Here is a 20,858-nt window from a genome sequence, read left to right on the forward strand (position 1 = left end):
TAAGGAAATAGCAATTTTGATGCAAATTGTTTGTTATCCAATGCTTAATGTTCGGAAGTGCAGTTTCATTACTCAATGCACTGGCTCACATTATCAAAGTGGTTAAGAAATGTTAGGATTTCTTCAGTGAAGAGCAACCAGATCACTTCAAGCATTTATTTAAGGTATCTAAGAATAGAAACAAAGTTGGGTCAATGGAGTTCAGGGACAGATCAGCCAAGATCTAATCAAAGAGTGTTAACAGACTTGAGCGGTTTAAGAGCCTACAAAAAGCACTTTACTGCAAGAGTTATGTAAGATTTGTGCACTTTTCTCCTTGCTCCTTTATGATTACAGAAGCCAATCATAGCATCTAAGCCACTAGCAGAACACAGGGTCAGCCAATGAAGCAGAGACTAAAGTATGAAACTGGAACATGTTTGACCTGCATAATTCAGCACCACATTTAATGGATTATATACTCAGGTTCAGCTAATTTCTGTAACTTTCCGAGATCAATTAGCTTCTTCCACTCCAGATATACTCATAGACTTAATGAACAGGAAAAATCCGAGCTACAGAAATGATCATTGTTTCTGCTATTTAATTGATAATTCTGTTGATCTGCAATTCATAGTTAACAAAACTCATCTTACCTGAAAAGTGGGAAGATCCAAAAATGCAAAACTGTTCAGAAAGCGAAGACTCTGGATTGCGACGTGAATGGTGTGCTGTGGGTAGGTTTCTGCAGGCGCGGAAATGTTATGGTCTGGGATTATACCATGAAGGAGGATGCAGTAAAGCATGTTGAGAACACCCACCAGCTCTGTAGATTGCAGTGCTGCAATCAGACCAGTGGGGTCCTGCCTCTTGTTCTCAAATATACCTTGTGACCTGCCAAAACAACAGGTTAACCATCAGGGTAAAAGTGCTGGTGTCCCAGTGAGTTATAATGCCTCAAAGATTGTAAGGTTTGAGTAGTTGAGAATTAAATTGTTTTATGTCAGGGTTACAAAATCAGTAAGAACAGGAGGGGGATATTCAACCTGTCCTGGAGGTACAAAATTAATCAACTGCTCTTCCTACATATCTCAACAGTTCTCTATTGTCTGTATTCAAATACATTTTTGAAAGCTGTTGTTAGATTTGTTTCCATCGGATTTTTCAGACTGTGTTATATAAAAATGGAGAAAGTGAGGACTGCCGATGCTGGAGATCAGAGTCGAGAGTGTGGTGCTGGAAAAGCACAGCAGGTCAGGCAACATCCGAGGAGAAGGAGAATTGACGTTTCAGGCATAAGCCCTTCATCAGGAATGAAGCTTGTGGGCTGGGGGGCTGAGAGGTAAGTGGTTGCAGGGTCCCAAGATGGAATATGAGGTATTCTTCCTCCAAGGAAGAACTTGGCAGAGTGGGTGGGGGGGGGGGGGGGGGTGTTGAAGTGTTCAGCCAAGGAGTGACGGGGTTGGTTGGTGTGGTGTCCCTGAGATGTTCTCTGAAATGATCGGCAAGTCGGCGCCCTGTCTCAACGATGTAGAGGAGGCCACTTTGGATGCAACGGATATAGTAGATGACATAGGTGGAGGTACAGGTAAATTGCTGTTAGATGTGGAAGGATCCTTTGGGGGCCTTGGATGAAAGTCACAGGAGAGGTGTGGGTGCAGGTTTTGCACTTCCTGCAGTGGAAGGGGAAGGTGCTGAGAGTGGGGTGTGGTCTGGTGCGTGCGTGCGTGTGTGTGTGTGTGTGTACCTGACAAGGGAGTCACGGAGGGAATGGTCTTTCCAGAGTGCTAATAGGGGTGAGGAGGGAAGTATATCTCTGGTGGATATCCTGGATGTAAGTTTGCTTGCCGAGCTGCGAGGTTAATTTTCAGACGGTTTGTCACCATACTAGGTAATGTCATCAGTGAGCCTCTGGTGCTAGTGGCTGCTTTCTATTTATGTGTTTAGGTTTCTTTGGGTTGGTGATGTCATTTCCTGTTCTTTCTCTCAGGGTGGTAAATGGGGTCCAAGTGGATATGTTTGTTGATAAGAGTTCTGCTGGGAATGTTATGCTTCTCGGAATTCTCCGGTGTGTCTCTGTTTGGCTTGTCCTAGGATGGATGTGTTGTCCCAGTCGAAGTGGTGTCCTTCTTCATTTGTATGTAAGGATACAAGTGAGAGAGGGTAATGTCTTTTTGTGGCTAGTTGATGTTCATGTATCCTGGTGGCTAGTTTTCTGCCTGTTTATCCAATGTGGTGTTTGTTACAGTTCCTGCAATTTGTTTCTTAAATGACATTAGTTTTGCCTTTTGTCTGTATGCGGTCTTTCAAGTTCATTAGCTGCTGTTCTAGTGTGTTGGTGGGTTTGTGGGCTACCATGATGCCAAGAGGTCTGAATAGTCTGTCAGTTATTTCCATATCTCTGGTGGTGGGGTCTGTTTGTAAGTGGCCAAACCCTTACCACCTGAGGCCTCATATTCTGCCTTGGGACCCTGTAACCACATGGGATCAATGTGGATTTCACCAGTTTCCTCACTTCCCCTCCCCCCACATTATCTCAGTCCCAAGCCTCCAACTCGGCACCGCCCTCTTGACCTGTCCATCACCTTTTCTATCTATCCACCCCATCCTCCATCTACTTATGGCATTCTTAGCTACCATACCCCCAAACCCACCCCACTGCCAATTATCTCGCAGCACCCCCAGCCCATAAGCTTCATTCCTGATGAAGGGCTTATGCCCAAAACATCAATTCTCCTGCTCCCCGGAAGCTGCCTGACCTGCTGTGCTTTTCCAGCACCACACGCTCGACTTATATTAACAAGTTTCAACTCTATTATATACTGAAGTTTGTGAATTGGTTTTAAGTTCACTTCAACAGACTCTATATGATGCAGTTTGGACACATGCTAACTAAAGCTGAACATCTATTCAGGACGAGATACCACCTCCACCAGGACAACTTCGAGTGCTTTGGAATTACATCTATTACAACAAATCTCCAGTTCAATGCAAAGCAAAGTTTACATAACCATAAAAGTTCCACTCTAAGAGTGCTAAAGGGATATTAAAATTATCTCAAGCTATTGCTTTTCTAACACTGCCTCAGCTGAACATCTCCTCTTTAAATGGCAAAACCTGTTTGCATCCTAGTCAAGTCTATCAAATAAACTGCATTTACATATTTTTCCTGGATGTCAAAGATCCACTGTTTTGTTTTTGTCCTGGTGAAATGTGTAAAGTGCAGAGCCTGAGTTTTGGGAAGGTGAACAAGCATGAATAAGTCAAATATTCTTTTTCAGCAGCCCGGCCCCACCCAGTGCCACTTGCAAGGTCAGTCAGCATTCATCTGTTTCCAGTGGAGCCATGAAGGATCGGGGGCCAACACGATGCCACTCATGCAGCCTTTGCTTCAGATTAACGTGTCTGAGTTTGTTTCATGAGCTTCAAATGGGAATTTATGTTTGTTTAATATCAGCTTGCTGTAATAACAGGGTTGGAGTGATATGAAACCACTGTGGAATTAGCTTTTAAAAAATATTAAATACAAAGACTTGCATTTAAAAAATGAACTTGCATTTACATGATGTCTTTCATAAATGAAGGATGTCCCAAAACATTTTATAGCCAAATAAGTCTGTCTGAAGTGGAGTAACTATTGTGATAAAAGAAACACAGCAGGTAACTTGCACACAGAAAGTTCTCACAATCAGCGATATGAATACAACCAGATAATCTGTTTGTTAAAATAATGTTGATTGAGGGATAAACATCGATGGGAGCAGTGTAGAGAATTCCCCACTTCTTTGTTAAAATAGCATCATGGGTCCTTTACATCCACCTGGGAGGGCAGTCTGAGCCCACCAGAAGCAAGTGTAAACTTCAAAATGCAACATTCCCTCAATGCTGCATAGGCCGTGTTATATGATCAAATCTGTTAACAATCACCATCTTGATTCGACTGAAGCATGTTTATCCCAGCGATGCACTAGGTGACTGCAGATGTTCAGGGAACTGTACGCTAGCAAAAATGATCACCTCTCAGAGACATGAGGGGAAAAAGCTATCAACCAAGAACTTTAATACAAAAGACTGGCTAGTGCGATAAAACAGATGAAGCAAATGACAATCACTAGGAATGAAATCATTCTCTTTCCAACTGCATTTTGATTGAGCCCCCTCCCTAACTGACTTCACCTGTGGTGGTCAGCACTGACCTTAAAGAGCTGTGCACACAAATAAATAATTGGAAAGCAATGGTGATTTACTGGTGGTGGTTAATAAATGAAATAAAATAGCACAGGTGATGTGATGATGGGGATAAAAATCATTTAATTGTATGTAAAAAGGGTAATGAAAACAGAAAGGCTCTTGTGTGTAGTGGCAGTATCCTTACCACTGAGTTAGGAGGCCTGGGTTCAAGGATCACCTGATGCAAACGCATGTCGTAACACGTCTGAACAGGTTGTTGACCAATAATAGGAATGAAAACATGCTTGCATAGGAGCTACCTCCAGCAAGGTCACTATAACCGGTAATTCTTGACTTTGTGTTTAAGAGCTAGATTCTGGCAACATCCAACCAAGAAAATGGGAGAGAAAATGGAGGTCTACAGGAAGACTGCAACCTGAAGGGCAGAGGCAAAAGGAAAACCTGTCACGTTCCCTCACGCGTGGGGAATTATCAATACTATCACATTATAGCAGAAGCAACCTTCATATAAAATCAGTCAAATTAAATACACAAGTGTCAAAGTCAACTTCTTGACAGAATTGAATGCCTTAAGACCCTCACTCAATGTTTGATAGATTTCGTGATAACACAATAGTCTCTGGTGAAGTACCAGGTTGGTAATAAATTTCACTTAAACCATATGCCAGACTTCAGTAAAGGAGGGAAGAAAAATGGAGGGAAAAAATCTGTACTATAATGCATTTACTAAAAGAGAATCCCCTGAATTATTTTGATAGAGGGAAATCTAAACTTGGGGTTCCATGGATGGTTATGAACCAATCAAAAGCAGCATTTATTGTTTACATAGTTGAAACTTCAGATTAGATTACATAGTAATGAATTCCAGGTCTTTCATCCACCATATAAATCGGAGGCTGAGGTTACATTACTGACTTGCAATTAATCCCAGGTATCCATTCATCCTCGTGATATAAATCAAGTGCACCCCATAATCAGTAATCACTTCCAGATATTCAATATTCTCCAAGTAATTTCAGCTACTCAAAACAAACAGAATGCCAGTCAATTAAAAGCATATAATACATTAAGAATTGCCCTCCAGTTGTTTTAACCTATATACTGGAATGGATATGCAAGTGCAAGTAAGGTAAACCTTGATTATCAAGACTTCCGCTATAATGCAAGTTTCACTGACTGCTGGAATGTGAAGAACAACAATTACCGTATTAACTATCTTATTGAAAAAAAAAGAAAGCAAACTGTTTTAAAGTTCATTCGAGTTTTATGCTTTTGATAGTTTCCTTGTTGTTTGTTTTAAAATTCTTTTAAGTTTGGTGGTTGTCATTTGTTCATCTTGCTACCTTGTGCAAGAGGTCAGAGGTCAGTTTTACTTAAACACGAGCCCAGCCCGGTGAATGTTAGCAAGCTATTTGACTGAGACGTCCAATACACATGCAACCACTCTTGCCCTTGCATAATGTTCAGAGTATTTGTGGCCAGCAAAGACAGATACTAATGTCTCCCTCCTGATATGGGTGTTGAGGCTAATTGTTGCGCCTTAGCTGCTGTCCAGAGTGAGCATAACAGACTCAATAATCAACCTTCTCATCAGTTTGGCTTTGTTCAATGTCAACTTTATCTACTGGAACATCAGAAGAGTCAGTTCTGGATAGTTTATCATAGCCAAAGTTGATATTTGAGTGATGCAAAGTACAATCACCAATGTAAGAAAAGCACAGCGTTGATAAACAGATGACATGAAACTAGCTACTTATGTCATGAATGAAGGACAAGCTCAAAACAGAAATACACAAAAAAAAAAGCTGTAATACCATCTATGCTTAACTCAGAACATTCTCGTTACAATGGATGTTTTAGCACTCTACACCAGCATCCCCCACAATGATGGCATCGCGGCAACAGCCTCAGTACTCAACACCAACAACTACCAATCTCCGAACACCATCCTACAACTCATCGGCTTTATCCTCGATCACAATGTCTTCATCTTTGACAACCAGTTCTTCATCCAAACACATGGAACAGCCATGGGGACCACATTTGCACCCAATGTGCCAACACCTTCATACACAGGTTTGAACAAGACTTCTTCTCTACGCAGGATCTCCAACCAACATTATACATCAGGTACATTGACGACATTTTCTTCCTCTGGACCCATGGCGAGGAGTCACTGATAAAACTACACAGTGACATCAACAAGTTTCATCCCACCATCAAACTCACCATGGACTACTCTTGACTGTCTGTCTCATTCTTGGACACATGCGTCTCCATCAAGGATGGACACCTCAGCACCACACTCTACCGCAAACCCACAGACAACCTCACAATGCTACACTTCTCCAGCTTCCACCCAAAACATATTAAAACAGCCATCCCCTATTGACAAACCCTACGCGTACACCGGATCTGCTCAGATGAGGAGGAACGTGACGGGCACCTGGAAGTACTCAGGGATGCCCTCATAAGAACAGGATACGATGCTCAACTCATCGACCGCCAGTTCCGATGTGCCACAGCAAGGAACTGCGATGACCTCCTCAGGACACGTGCTGCAACCGACAGGGTACCCTTCATTGTTCAGTACATCCCAGGAGCTGAAAAACTACGCCATGTTCTTTGTGACCTGCAACACACCAATGAGGATGAGCACCTCGCCAAGACCTTCCCCACACCTTCACTGCTTGCGTTTAAACAACTGCCAAACCTCAAACAGATCACTGTTTGTAGCAAGCTGCCTGGCTTTCAGCACAACTCCATACAACTCTGTCACGGTAGGCGTTGCAAGATGTGTTAGAGTGTGGACATGGATACCACCATTGCGCGTGGGGACACTTCCCACTATGTATGTAGCAGGTACTCATGTGACTCAGCCAATGTTGTCTATCTTATATGTTGCAGGCAAGGATGCCCTGAGGCATGGTACATTGGGGAAACCGAGCAAAGGCTACAGCAACGGGTGAATGGGCACCGCACAACAATCAAAAGACAGGAGTGTTCCCTCACAGTTGGGGAACACTTCAGCGGTCCAGGACATTTGACCTCGGACCTTTGGGTGATCATCCTCCAAGGCGGATTTTGGGACAGGCAGCAGCGAAAAGTGGCCGAGCAGAGGCTGATAGCTAAGTTCCATACCCATAGGAAGGGCCTCAACTGGGACTTTGGGTTCATGTCACAATACAGGTGACCACCACTGCACTATACACACACACACCGGCACCCCTATACACAAACACACATACACAGACACACACACACACCCTTACAGACACACACACACTCCCACACTCTCACATACATCCTCCCAGAAACTTAGACCACTCTACACTCACGCACAAACATCTACACTCTCTCTCACAGACACTCACAACCCCCCACCCCAGACACACACACACACGCACCCCCTCACATACTTAAGACACTCTACACTCACTACACACATGTATAGACTCTCACACTCTCAACCCCCCAACCCAGACACAAACACTCGGACACATAGACCCACATGCACATATATTTTGTGGGGTGAATTTGTATTTGTACTTTGCTCAAAAACTGCATGAATTCATGTAAAACTCTGTTATCTCACTTCTTAGATTAGAATCAATCTAAACATCATGGCATAGCAGAGACAACAGGGGGCTAACATCTTCAACATATTGTCAAGCTAACAGTTAATCTGAGAATGCAACTCTAAAAAAAAAGTTTTGTGTTTTACACATGAAAGAAGTGAAACTATCATGGTATTCGACAGACTCAACAGACAATCAAAGTATTTTTCAATTTATAATTTCAGTGACATCACACTGTAAATTTTTGCTATAAATTCTGTGCCTTACAATTGTGTCCTCCACAACTACCTGATGAAGGAGCGGCGCTCGGAAAGCTAGTGTGCTTCCAATTAAACCCGTTGGACTATAACATGATATTGTGAGATTTTTAACTATGCTTAACTCAACTCTCGACCTGCAGTGTGATGAAAGGGTGGAATTCAGGTTAACCATTAGAGTTAGAGTGTTGTTTGTGTAGAACTAAAATTATTGTGGCTGCTTTGGAATCTTGCTGTTTTTCCCTACAGCTCATCTTACTATCAAGATTGGAGAATGTATGGCACAGTGAGTATTTGTGGTCCACATGGATCTCTTTCCACACTATCAGCAATACCTTCCCTTCCTTTCTTCCTCATGTTTATCCAACTTCTCCTTAAATGTGTCTATGCTATTTGTTTCAACTTCTCTACAATGGTAATGAGTTTCACATTCTAATAATTGTATGCATAAAGAATCCATATTTAATTCATTAGTGCTTATTCCGTTTATGGCCTCTAGTTTTGGTCTTCTCTACAAGTAGTAACTTCTAATCTACATTTAACATTTCAAACCCTGACATAAATTTTAAAACCTCTATCAGGAAAATCCCTTGAGAGAAAAGAAACCTAGCCTATGCAAACATTGCTGACAGATTTTATTTCTCAGTTCTCATTCTTGCAAATAATTGGTCACAGTAAAACAAGACAATCAAAAGGAAAGTACATAGCTGATTCTCATTACAGCGGATAACTGTGGGCAAACATTTATCTGTAGATCATACTTGTATCTTCATGTTTTCATTTTTTAAATAAATCCATATACTTTGAGGATGCTTTTAACAAGTTGTGTATGCAATGAATGGAAGATGAAAAGCAGGTGAGAGCTAAAAGGGGAAGACTTGCTCTTTGATAGCAATGTCAGTGGGAACCGTTCTATATCACACACAAAACTAACTTTAATGGCTGTCACAGCACAACTGCCTAAACCAACATGAAAGAGTCACATTAACATGACAACAACATAATTTCCAAATTTTATAGCTATGCCATGACATATATTGAGGTTTCGTTATTGGAATCTGGTTAAAACATTCTGGAATCATTTGTCTAAAACTATTAAGGAAGCACTATCACCACAAATACTGCACGATTCTAACAGGAGTCAGTTCCCAATTCTTGAGCGCAAGAGGTCAGCAATGAACATAACCAGCCAGTGCCAATGTTGTCCACATCTGCTGAATAGCTGTTTTTAAAAATGGATTACACAGCTGGTTTCTACAGCCGAGACCTAGCGAGAAAATGTCAACCAATGTTTCTGATCACAATCCAATGACACGTTGTGTGCGTGCAGTCCTTGGATGAAGGTAGGATTGGGTTTTCTTGCAACAGCCACAGTAGTTGAACTGTCTGCAAACACCTAATGTAACTACATTTAAACACAGAGCACAGTTACTTAGGCAAATTACATTGTGTTGGATGCCCATGAAATTGCTTTCAGAAAAGAGAGAGGGTGACATAATTGGTTAAAACAAAATAAAGAAAAGCACACAAGTATTTTCGCATGCAAGTGGGTAAAAAGCATCCGGCAGAACAGGACACAAAAAGCTGCAGGCACAGCACACATTTAAAATACAAGGCTTTCTGGTAGTATTGCGATTGCTTCCCTATCTATTATTACCTGTCACTGGGCTTAAAACCTATAGAATAAATATTTTCATACAATTAAGTGGTTGGAATCTGATCTCAGTTCTTTGTGCATTATTTATAAACATGACAATTTCATTAAGAGACCAGCCATATCGATTTATTTTCGCCTATACCAAGCAACAATTAGAATACTTGAGGTACACTATAGCCTTTTGCAACTTCACAACCAACATTTGGAACAAAATACTTCGAAAACAGCTACATTTGCCTCTAATTAAAATATGACAGCAAGCTAACTGATAGTTGACAAAATAGCTCAGTCCTTCACCAAGAGTAATATAGTTGAGGCTGTGTATTATCACTTCTGCACAGATATTTATCACATAAATCCCAAAAACAAAATGCTTTTTATTCTGTTCCAATTGTTAAGCGACCCACTCTACTTCAATAGTGCTTCTTGAGTTAAAATCCTGGTCTCATTTGATCTGAATAGGGGCAGGGGCAGGGAGAGAACAATCTGCTGTTGAAGCAGAGAAATAAGAATTTGGCAGAAAAATAGTGGAAACCAAGCTGGAAGTAGTACTGGCATTGGCATCTGTGGTCTAGATCATGGGAAAAGAAGACAGCAATGGATAAAGAGTGAATTCACTAATTTATAGTTTTGAGTTTGATTTTCATGAAATATATGCATATTAATTGTAAAAAATAATTTAGTGATATACAAATGAACCTCGATTACCTGAACTAGATGGGCTGGCAGTATTTTGTTCAGATAATTGATTATTCGGTTAATTGATTCAATGCCTCTCCTCTGGGGCTCAGTTTTCTGAAGTTTCCATTTTGCTCACCATGCCTGCCTTGCTACCTCTCTCCGTCTCAGGGTTTGTTTCTGAGCAGAAACACACTTGTGTGTAGGTGACCTGCAGCATTGGTGAAGCCTCCTACGTCCCACGTTCCACTCCACCCCCATCAATTCAATGGGACGGACACAGCAAACACTTGCTAAGTCTGCTCCCTGTTCAGGAGACTAGGCAGCAGCACATCGTGCACGAGCCACCATCCCCTCGTGTGCCCCCACCCCTGTCCAACCCTGCACCACCTGTCCCCCCCATTCACCCGCCGGACTGAACACCAATAGCAAGACTGCTGTTGCCTTTGGGGGCGAGTCTCAAAATAGTGCGCGCATGTGCACACAAACACACATATTTTTACTGCAACTTTTGACAACTTCCACTGTTTTCCTTTACAGGATATGTTGGAGAGATTAGCTGGGGAAGGGGGGTTTAGGGTACACCCCTGTGTAGAACCCCAGGGAAAATGTGGGGGGTAAGAGAGAGGACTGGAGATCAGTCATTTGGAGATGGTGCCTGGGCTCCCATCTATGTCCAGGACTGTTCTCGGCAGCATTTCAGTGAGCCAAGTTCACTTTTAATCATTGTAAACAAAACACGCAATCAGTGTTGAAAACACCTCTTTGGTGTCACGTTTCTATCGGGACCATGAGATCTTATTCGGATAATCTGAAATTTGGATAATTGATATTCAGATAATCTAGGTTCCTCTGTACGTTAAATAATTACTTCAACACACTTTAACAATCCAGGCAACAGGGTCTTGAAAAGGTTGTTTAACCTGACTTAGAAGGGGTTTGGAGGGATATGGGCCGGGTGCTGACAGGTGGGACTAGATTGGGTTGGGATATCTGGTTGGTATGAATGGGTTGGACTGAGGGGTCTGTTTCCATATCGTACATCTGTATGACTCTAGAACTGTGTGCCTCCCTTTCATGGTTACATTTGTGCCAAAGTATCCTTGAAGGTAGAGCATGCAGTGTAACCAATATACTTGGGGCCTTCTGAAACTGCTGGGTGACACAGGGGCTGGCGTGTGTTATCAGTTCCAGGAGTGTTAAGTTTTATTTATAATTTGCTTTTGTTACAGATCCCTTTAAGGAACAGTTAATTAGTTACTAGGCTAATTGTTTCGAGTTGGCTCAAAAGAGTTTAAGAGATATACTTTTCACAAGAATATGAAGGGCCACTTATGAACAATTGTGGGGTGGATTGGAAAGTTTGGGGCATGCATTTGTAATGTTTCGTTTTGTGAATAAATCAGATTGACTTCTGATCTCTTCCTTCAACAACTGGCTTTCAGGAGTTTAACAGTTCACTTGGAAGTATCTGAAATTTTCAAGAACATGAATTGACAACCTGCTATGCTACTGGAGAAAAACTGTGATTATTGAATTACTCAATCACTTACCGATTGACAAGAGCAAAGCAAAGCCGACACATACTGTGAAGCAGGGCTGTAACGTTTTGTAGAAAGGAGGCAATTTTAGGTTGATCATCAACGGGCCCTTGTATTGAGAGGAAACAGCTATACAACTTATCAGTGAGTCCAGTATATACCACATAGCTGAAAATAAATACAAAGAGCTAAATTAGCATAGATAAGGTTAGTTAAATATAAATTAAAATGTTAAAAATTTTTCAGGTTTATGTACATCTCCTAATGTTTTCCATTATAAATTTCTATATCTATTCTTTATAAAGGAAACTGATGTAAATTATGCAGATTATAATTACACTGTGACAGAGGAGATTTTCATGACAAAAATGGAGATAGGATTTCACAACTGAAGTATGAAAGTAAGGCAAGACTGCACTTTAAGATAATGAGCAAATTACATCTGTGCTCCATAGTGCAAATATTCCTCAATTCCTTAAGCTCAGTTCATTTGACTATACATGTCTGTTCTTTCTCCATGTGATGTCATAGGAAATATACTAATTGGGTGAAAATATTTAAAAGTTTTGTAACTGTGGAAAAATAGTATGAAAGTACTTAAAAGGTTAGAAATTAATCATTTTATAATTTCATAAAATTATTTGTAAAGCTGGGAGGATTTTTCCCCCTATAGAAGAGACTGGAAATAGGGAGTACTATCTCAGGATAAAGGGTTGGTTACGTTGACAGAGAAGAGGAGGAATTTCTTGCAACTTTTCAGAATTTAAAAATAAATCATTCATGGGATATGAGCATTGCTGGTTGGGCCAGTATTTGTTATCCATCATATTGTCCTTGAGAAGAGGGTGGTGAGCTGTTTCCTTGAATTGCTGCAGTCCATTTTCTACCCAGAGAATTGTGGGTGCTTCGTCACTGAATACGTGGAAGACTGAGATTGATAAATGTTTGGAATCAAGGGATAAGGGTAGACAAGCTCATTTAATATTTCAAAACTGCAGCCGGTTCTTTCTTCAACAAACCACTGCCATTGGCATTGATCTTTAAATCGTCATTGTCTACAGGAATAGTGCCAGAAGATTGGAGGATAGGAAATGTGGTTCCCCTGTTCAAGATGGGAGTAGAGTCAACCCTGGTAATTATAGACCAGTGAGCCTTACTTCAGTTGTTGGTAAAGTGTTGGAAAAGGTTATAAGAGATAGGATTTATAATCATCTAGAAAAGAATAATTTGATTAGGGATAGTCAGCACGGTTTTGTGAAGGGTAGGTCGTGTCTCACAAACCTTATTGAGTTCTTTGAGAAGGTGACCAAACAGGTAGATGAGAGTAAACCGGTTGATGTGGTGTATATGGGCTTCAGCAAGGCGTTCGATAAGGTTTCCCACAGTAGGCTATTGTACAAAATGCGGAGGAATGGCATTGTGGGAGATATAGCAGTTTGGATCAGTAATTGCCTTGCTGAAAGAAGACAGAGGGTGGTGGTTGATGGGAAATGTTCATCATGGAGTCCAGTTACTAGTGGTGTACTGCAAGGGTCGGTGTTGGGCCCACTGCTGTTCGTCATTTTTATAAACGACCTGGATGAGGGTGTAGAAGGGTGGGTTGGTAAATTTGCAGACGACACTAAGGTGGAGTTGTGGATAGTGATGAAGGATGTTGTAGGTTACAGAGAGACATAAATAAGATGCAGAGCTGGGCTGAGAGGTGGCAAATGGAGTTTAATGTGGACAAGTGTGAGGTGATTCACTTTGGTCGGAGTAACCGGAATGCAAAGTACTGGGCTAATGGTAAGATTCTTGGTAGTGTAGATGAGCAGAGAGATCTCGATGTCCAGGTACACAGATCCTTGAAAGTTGCCATGTTGACAGGGTTGTTAAGGCGGCATACAGTGTTTTAGCTTTTATTAATAGAGGGATCGAGTTCCGCAACCGTGAGGTTATGCTGCAGCTGTACAAAACTCTGGTGCAGCCACACTGGAGTATTGTGTACAGTTCTGGTCACCGCATTATAAGAAGGATGTGGAAACTTTGGAAAGGGTGCATAGATTTACTAGGATGTTGCCTGGTATGGAGGGAAGGACTTACAAGGAAAAGCTGAGAGACTTGAGGCTGTTTTCGTTAGAGAGAAGGCGGTTGAGAGGAGACTTAATAGAGACATAGAAGATAATCAGAGGGTTAGATAGGGTGGACAGGGAAAGCCTTTTTCCAAGTATGGTGACAGCGAGCATGAGGGGGCATAGCTTTAAATTGAGGGGTGATAGATATAGGACAGATGTCAGAGGTAGTTTCTTTACTCAGGGAGTAGTAAGGATATGGAATGCTTTGTTGCAACAGTAGTAGATTCGCCAACTTTAAGTACATTTAAGTCGTCATTGGACAATTATATGGACGTACATGGAATAGTGTAGGTTATATGGGCTTCAGATTGGTATGACAGGTCGGCGCAACATTGAGGGCTGTACTGTGATGTAATGTTCTATGTTCTTCACATTTTCACCTTCCACTGTAGTGAATTTATTTTTAAGACTGATTTATGTATTTCTCAGAAATGTCAATGAACTGCCACGATAAAATTAAAACAAATATTTCAAATCCGGCACTTGCAATGAAATACACAGTCAGTGAAATGTTGCAGCCACTATGCATACAGCAAAATCCCACAAACAGGAATGAGTTGAATGATAGTGAGTTTTGAGAAGATTTGTAGCTCAGGTTGAGGTTCTGAATGCTAGTGAGTTTTGAGAAGATTTGTGGTTCAGGTTGAGGTTCTGGATGTAGGCTTGCTCGCTGAGCTGGAAGTTTCGGTTTCAGAGGTTTTGTCATCATACTAGGTGACATCATCAGTGAGTCTCCGGATGAAACACTGGTAGTATGGCCTGCCTTTTAGTTGTGTGTTTAGGTTTCCTTGGGTTGGTGACATCATTTCCTGTTCTTTTACTCAGAGAGTGATAAATGGGATCCAAGTCAATGTGTTTAAGTTCCAGTTGGAATGCCATGCTTCTTGGAATTCTTGTGCATGTCTCTGTTTGGTATGTCCTAGGATGGATGTGTTGTCCCAGTCGAAGTCGTGTCCTTCCTCATCTGTATGTAAAGATACTAGTGAGAGTGGGTCATGTCTTTTTGTGGTTAGTTGATGTTCATGTATCCTGGTGGCTAGTTTTCTGTCTGTTTGTCCAAAGTAGTGTTTGTTACAGTTCTTGCAAGGTATTTTGTAAATTACATTGGTTTTGTTTTTGTCTGTACAGGGTCCTTCAAGTTCATTAGCTGCTGTTTTGGTGTGTTGGTGGGATACCATGATGCCAAAAGGTCTGAGTAGTCTGGCAGTGCTTTCTGAGAAGACCTTGATGTAGGGGAGAGCGGCTAGGATTTCTGGATGTGTTTTGTCTGCTTATTTGGATTTATTGCTGAGAATTGCTGGACTGTGTTCGTTGGGTACCTGTTCTTTTTGAGTACACTGTATAGGTGATTTTCCTCTGCACTGCAGTGTGTAGTGGTTCGTTGAAATAATGTTCTAATGCAGCTTCATTTTTGAATGTTGAGATGATTGTTAGCTGCCACTAGTATCTTTACATACAGATGAGGAAGGACACTACTTCCGACTGGAATACATATCCATCCTTGGACAAGCCAAACAGAAACACGCACAAGAATTCCTAGAAGCATGGCATTCCAACCAGAAGTCTATCAACAAACACACTTGGAGCCCATTTACCACCCTCTGAGAAAAAGAACAGGAAATGACATCACCACCCCAAGAAAACCTATACACATAAATTAAAAAGCAGGCCATACCACTAGTGCTTCATCTGGAAGCTCACTGACGGTTTAACTGAGTATCGTGACGAAATGTCTGAAACTGAACTTTCCAGCTCAGTGAGCAAACTGACATCCATGAATGATAGTATTGGTTTGAATATTGGAGGTCAGGACACGAGAAGTTACTCCTTGATCTTAATTTTGTCATAGGATCTTTAATAACTAACTGAATTATCACAGTAGATTCAATGGCATTGTTATGATAGGACATCAGAGAACAGAAAATCTAAAATGCATCATCTTGTCACATCTGATTTCAACATTTAGACCTCCAACGTGGGAGTCGATATCCTAATTCCAAGGCGACATAGACTGACCCCCCTTCACCAGCTTTCATCAATTCCCTCTCTCTCTTCCCCCACAAACCACCACCACCACCATTGACCGGAGACCATGGCAACTCTAAAGCCTCAAAATGGTATCAAAGGTTTGGGAAGTACAGTTGTACGAGCTCATGTCCCTTAGTGGAACTTCAACACAACATCGTCTGATCCAAAAGGAACTAGAACTTGTACAAAAATTGATACTTATCAAAACGCTAAGTGTGCAGGTGAGTCTCATCTTGAAAATATGGCATTATGGGACTCTAGTGAATGCACCAAATGATCCACCAAGACGAGGAATTTCAACACCCTTCCTGCAAAGAATCACTTAATAATGTGATTACAGCTGACATCAGTCCAGTTCCTCGTAGGGACAGGTCACAAAATGGTCTGTAATTCAGCAACTATTTTTCTGAAAACTATATCATACGCAGATGGGACAAAGAATGGTGATTGCAGAAAAAAAAAGTCAGATTGGCAGAACAGAGAACAGCAAGTTTGTTGGCAACTGGGATTGACATTCATGAAATGGTGGGGGAGGAGTCTTCTTTGTTGCACTCACTTAACCTAGTGCAGGACAATGTGTATTTGGGGAAGTCCACTGAGTTGAAGTTTGGTTTGTTTGTGATGCTCTCCAGTTGTTGAATCCTGGTAGCTCAATGTCAAACCCCTAATGTGAAGAGTCATCATTTTGTCAAATACCCTAGAGGCAATGCTATTTATGGAACTGTGCACAGAAGTTTCTTGCAGTTGGGACAATAGGTGGTGAAAGAAAATTGATTAGAGAAAATATTGAAATAAAAAGGTGTTGCAGCAGGTTAAAGAGTTGATATTGTCATCCTCTAGGGAGAAAGAAATCTCATTTAAATCCAGCTTGGTCAACAAAGAAGCCAATTTGATTTAGATTAGAGAGAGAACAGTTTAACCTTTTCCAACTTACAAAAGCTTTTATCCTTCACATTCAAAAACCCGGTCATTTAATGCAAAACACTATCCTCTAATTTGTACCCTAAACACCTGAAGGGAAACCCAATACTTTACCTAACAGGTAGTCTTTCCAGACAGACTTGTCATTATACCACTTCTAATTTGAGACTGAGTCCAAACTGCATTCTCTTACTGTCCAAAATCTGCATCAAATCGCTCCTAATTGCATCTTCACCCTGTCACAGTTTCTATGGAAGCTCTACGCCCTGCCCATACCCCTCAATGCCATAGGTATTAGACAGTCTCAGCTTACTTTGTGCCTCTGGCATTATCCAAGTTCATTGCACCTGACATCTTCACAGCACAAACCATCAATCAGGAGACCTCCCACCTTTGATTTGCATATTCTGTTGCATTCTTCCAGTTATTTTTCACAACATAGCAGGGATTCTTTTCTCACTGGCATCTTCATTCTTTTTACTCTGATTTTCCCTCTACTTTTTCTGAAAAGCTGACATCCACTGAACTATTTCTCTACTGCTCTAGCGCTTTGTAAAAATGGTTATTCTTCAGAGTGTCAACTAACTATTTTCCTTGGGGCTGAAGACTGGGTCAATTATAGTTAAGCTTAACCCTCCCTTGACATCGACCAACATGCTTCTCTTAATCACAGTCACTAGATTTTGCCTTGCATTTCTGCCCAATTCTCCCTTCAAAACCCCTGGTTACCAAGGTCGACGATACCTACAACTGAGGGTTAGGGTCACCTCCTGAAAGGTATACCAACAGTAATTAGCTCAGGGTGCATTTACACTACAACATTAGCACTGTTCAGCACTAAAGATTTAACGTAAGCCTGGAGTCAGAAATTAGGTCTGCAATAAAAGGGGTGAAAGTAACTTAAGTGTGGTATGAAACAGATTTGAACACATTCATCGGGCTGATTAGACCTTCTGTGCAGATTTTAATGTTTCAACAGTGTGGACATTACTGCCACATTGACTAAGCATCTGTACTTTACATGTTTGAAGGTAAGCTCTACATGTATCTCAAGACAAGAAAATGGATATAAAAACAGTTGTTCCAATTAAGTAGTGTATACAGAAATTTGCTGGTCGAACAATGGATACTTGAGCGTACATAGATTGAATTAACTGAATAAAGATTCAATCAATAAAACATTTTAGCATAGTAGTGTGGTAAACGTACATCTGGCAAAGGAAGCAGGAGCTGACCTGTCTTCCTCATAGCTTTTTCACAATAATCTGAACAGCATAGGTGCAAGCAACTTTTCACTTTCACAGACCCTGCTAACCAGGTTGAAACTATTCTTAAAATAAAAATGTTCAGATTTGTTATGACACATCTCATTGGCAGATGGGACTTGAACCTGGACCAACTGCCTCAGAGGCAGCAGCGCTATCAACTGCACCAAACGAGCCCTGTGTTTCCCATGTATAGGCCCAAATCTTTCCAAAATTAGCATCAGCTGCCTTTAATCATAACTAGAGCTTGACTGTACATATATTCAATTGTCATAGTAATTTGCAATATTATCAGAGCATTGCAGAATGGAAGAGCTCTCTCTGCAGATCATTCCTTGACTTGACACTCCCCCCACCCCACCTCAGTTTCTCACTCCTTCATGTTATCTTTCTTTGATGTATAGGGATTAGCAGTCATAAAGAAAACAGCAATTAACTGACACAGCAGATAGGATCTGCCTTCAGATCCACTTTTAAGAAAGCTAATTTTAAGTCTCTCTGCCGATGGTGTCTTTCAACAATGTCAATAATCTTCTGGAAATGGTGACCAGGTTGTGGAAACATGTGATTAGGTTTAATATTTCAGGTTTAGAACTTTTAATTCAAATGACACTGGCTGTTAACAATTAACTCTGTGCTCTCTCCACAAATGCTGTTTGATCTGCTGAGTATTTCTAGCATTTTCTCTTTATATGTTCAATTTCCATTATTTGCAGTACTTTTCCTTTGTATTACTGTACTAAACCCTGAAAACTGTTGCCGCTGTTATTTTTCCTTTACTGTTGATGAAAATCTATTAAAAAATAATAATCAATGCTCCACATTATTGGGAATGTGATTACACAGTTATGGCAGGCAGCTATGTTGACTAAGATCAAAAATCAGACAAAGAGCTAGAGCAGGGCAGAATAGAGTCTCTGATCCAGCCTCTTTTCAAGCTGCCAAAGATGAGTCATATTGGACTTTATGTTTTTCTCTCCATAAATGCTGCCAAATCTGTTGAGTTTCTCCAATACTTTGTTGTTATTCCTTCCAAGCTTGGCAGTTGGCCCAATAACAGTGACTTTATCTCATAAGAAAAATGAACAGTGTCAATAAAGCCAAGTCAAATGACAGAAGCTTACCTAGGATTCAATAATGAAGCACTTCTTTTTAACAGAAATGTAAGAGGCAAAGACACTTTGGACTGCAGATATTTGAAAGTGCAGTCGCAGTTAGATAGGATAGTGAAGGTGTTTGATATGCTTTCCTTTACTGGTCAAAGCATTAAGTATATGAGTTGGGAGGTCATGTTGCAGCTGTACAGGACATTGGTTAGATCATTTTTGAAATGTTGCATGCAATTCTGGCCTCCTTCCTATCAGAACGTGAAAGGTTCAGAAAAGATTTACAAGGATGTTGCCAGGGTTGGAGGATTTGAGCTATGGGGAGAGACTGAATAGGCAAAAGTGAGGACTGCAGATGCTGGAAACCAGAGTTTAGAAACTGAATAGGCTGGGGCTGTTTTCCCTGGAGCCTCAGAGGCTGAGGGGTGACATTTTGAGGTATACAAAATCATGAGGGGCATGGATAGGGTAAATAGACAAGGTCTTTTCCCTGGAGTGAGGGAGTCCAGGACTAGAGGATGAAATTTAAAAGGGACTGAATGGGCAACTTCTTCACACAGAGGGTGGTGCATGTATGGAATGAGCTGCCAGAGGAAGCGGTGAAGGCTGGTACAATTACAACATTTAAAAGGCATTTGGATGGGTACATGACTAGGAAGCGTTTGGAGGCTTACGGGCCAAGTGCTGGCAAATGGGACTAGATTAGATTAGGATATATGGTCAGCATGGACGTGTTGTACCAAAGGGTCTGTTTTCATGCTGTATGTCTCTATGATTCTACGATTGATCCTTCCAACTCAATGAGAACTTGAAATATTCAAATAACTTACAAATACTGCTGGCAGCTCTGAGAAACCCAATGGTGCAAAGCAACACTAATAGAAGAAGTTGCATTTATGTCAGAATAGAACTGCATTTGTCACTTCACGTATTGTTCTCGGCCTTGAATGTTTCAATCACTTCCTTTCCTTAGGCTACTCAAGTCTGCTTCAATCATTTCTCACCTTACTATAGAGTCAGTTGCTCATTCTGCACGAACTCTGACCTCAGCCTTTTTGAACGCTCCTGGCTATGGCTGCCATGCAATACTTTGAATTACCTGCACAGACTGCACTAAACAATATTGAGTGAAGACCACAATGGTGACTCAGAGGGAATAATTACTGTCCTTTTCACTTTTGTCCATAATTCAAACACCACCTTTTTCAGCCTGAAACTACCTTTACACCTCAGATGAGAAACAAAGATTAGGAAGGTTTACATGCGATTCTTAAAAATAAAATGCATTGACAAATGTGCAATTGAGAAACTCAGAATTAAACAACTAGGTGTCTTAAAAAAACAATGAACTCTATTAAAATTGTACGTTAAGTTTTAGAATCTGTAAAACAGATACTTTTAAGACTTGGATTCAAGTCAAAAATATTGATCCTACTGACCATAGGAAATAGGAATAGGAGGACCCTTGAGCCTGCTCTGCCATTTAAAAGAATCTTGGCTGATGTGACAGCCCTCACATCTACTTTCCTGTGTTTTCCCCTAA

General features: G+C 41.0%; 1 protein-coding gene across 2 annotated transcripts in view; it reads right to left on the reverse strand.

Moving 5' to 3' along the window:
- Positions 1-20,858, reverse strand: part of scaper (S-phase cyclin A-associated protein in the ER) — a 324,173-nt gene that overhangs the window by 59,271 nt on the left and 244,044 nt on the right. For both annotated transcript variants that reach the window (XM_060853762.1, XM_060853761.1), the window contains exons 26-27: positions 11,894-12,049; positions 636-873 (exon numbers count right to left, since the gene is read on the reverse strand). In XM_060853762.1, the coding sequence (XP_060709745.1) occupies positions 636-873; positions 11,894-12,049 (394 nt within the window). The remainder of the gene's footprint in view (positions 1-635; positions 874-11,893; positions 12,050-20,858) is intronic.

The sequence above is a fragment of the Hemiscyllium ocellatum genome, chromosome 42 (genome assembly GCF_020745735.1).
Source record: "Hemiscyllium ocellatum isolate sHemOce1 chromosome 42, sHemOce1.pat.X.cur, whole genome shotgun sequence".
NCBI lineage: Eukaryota > Metazoa > Chordata > Chondrichthyes > Orectolobiformes > Hemiscylliidae > Hemiscyllium > Hemiscyllium ocellatum.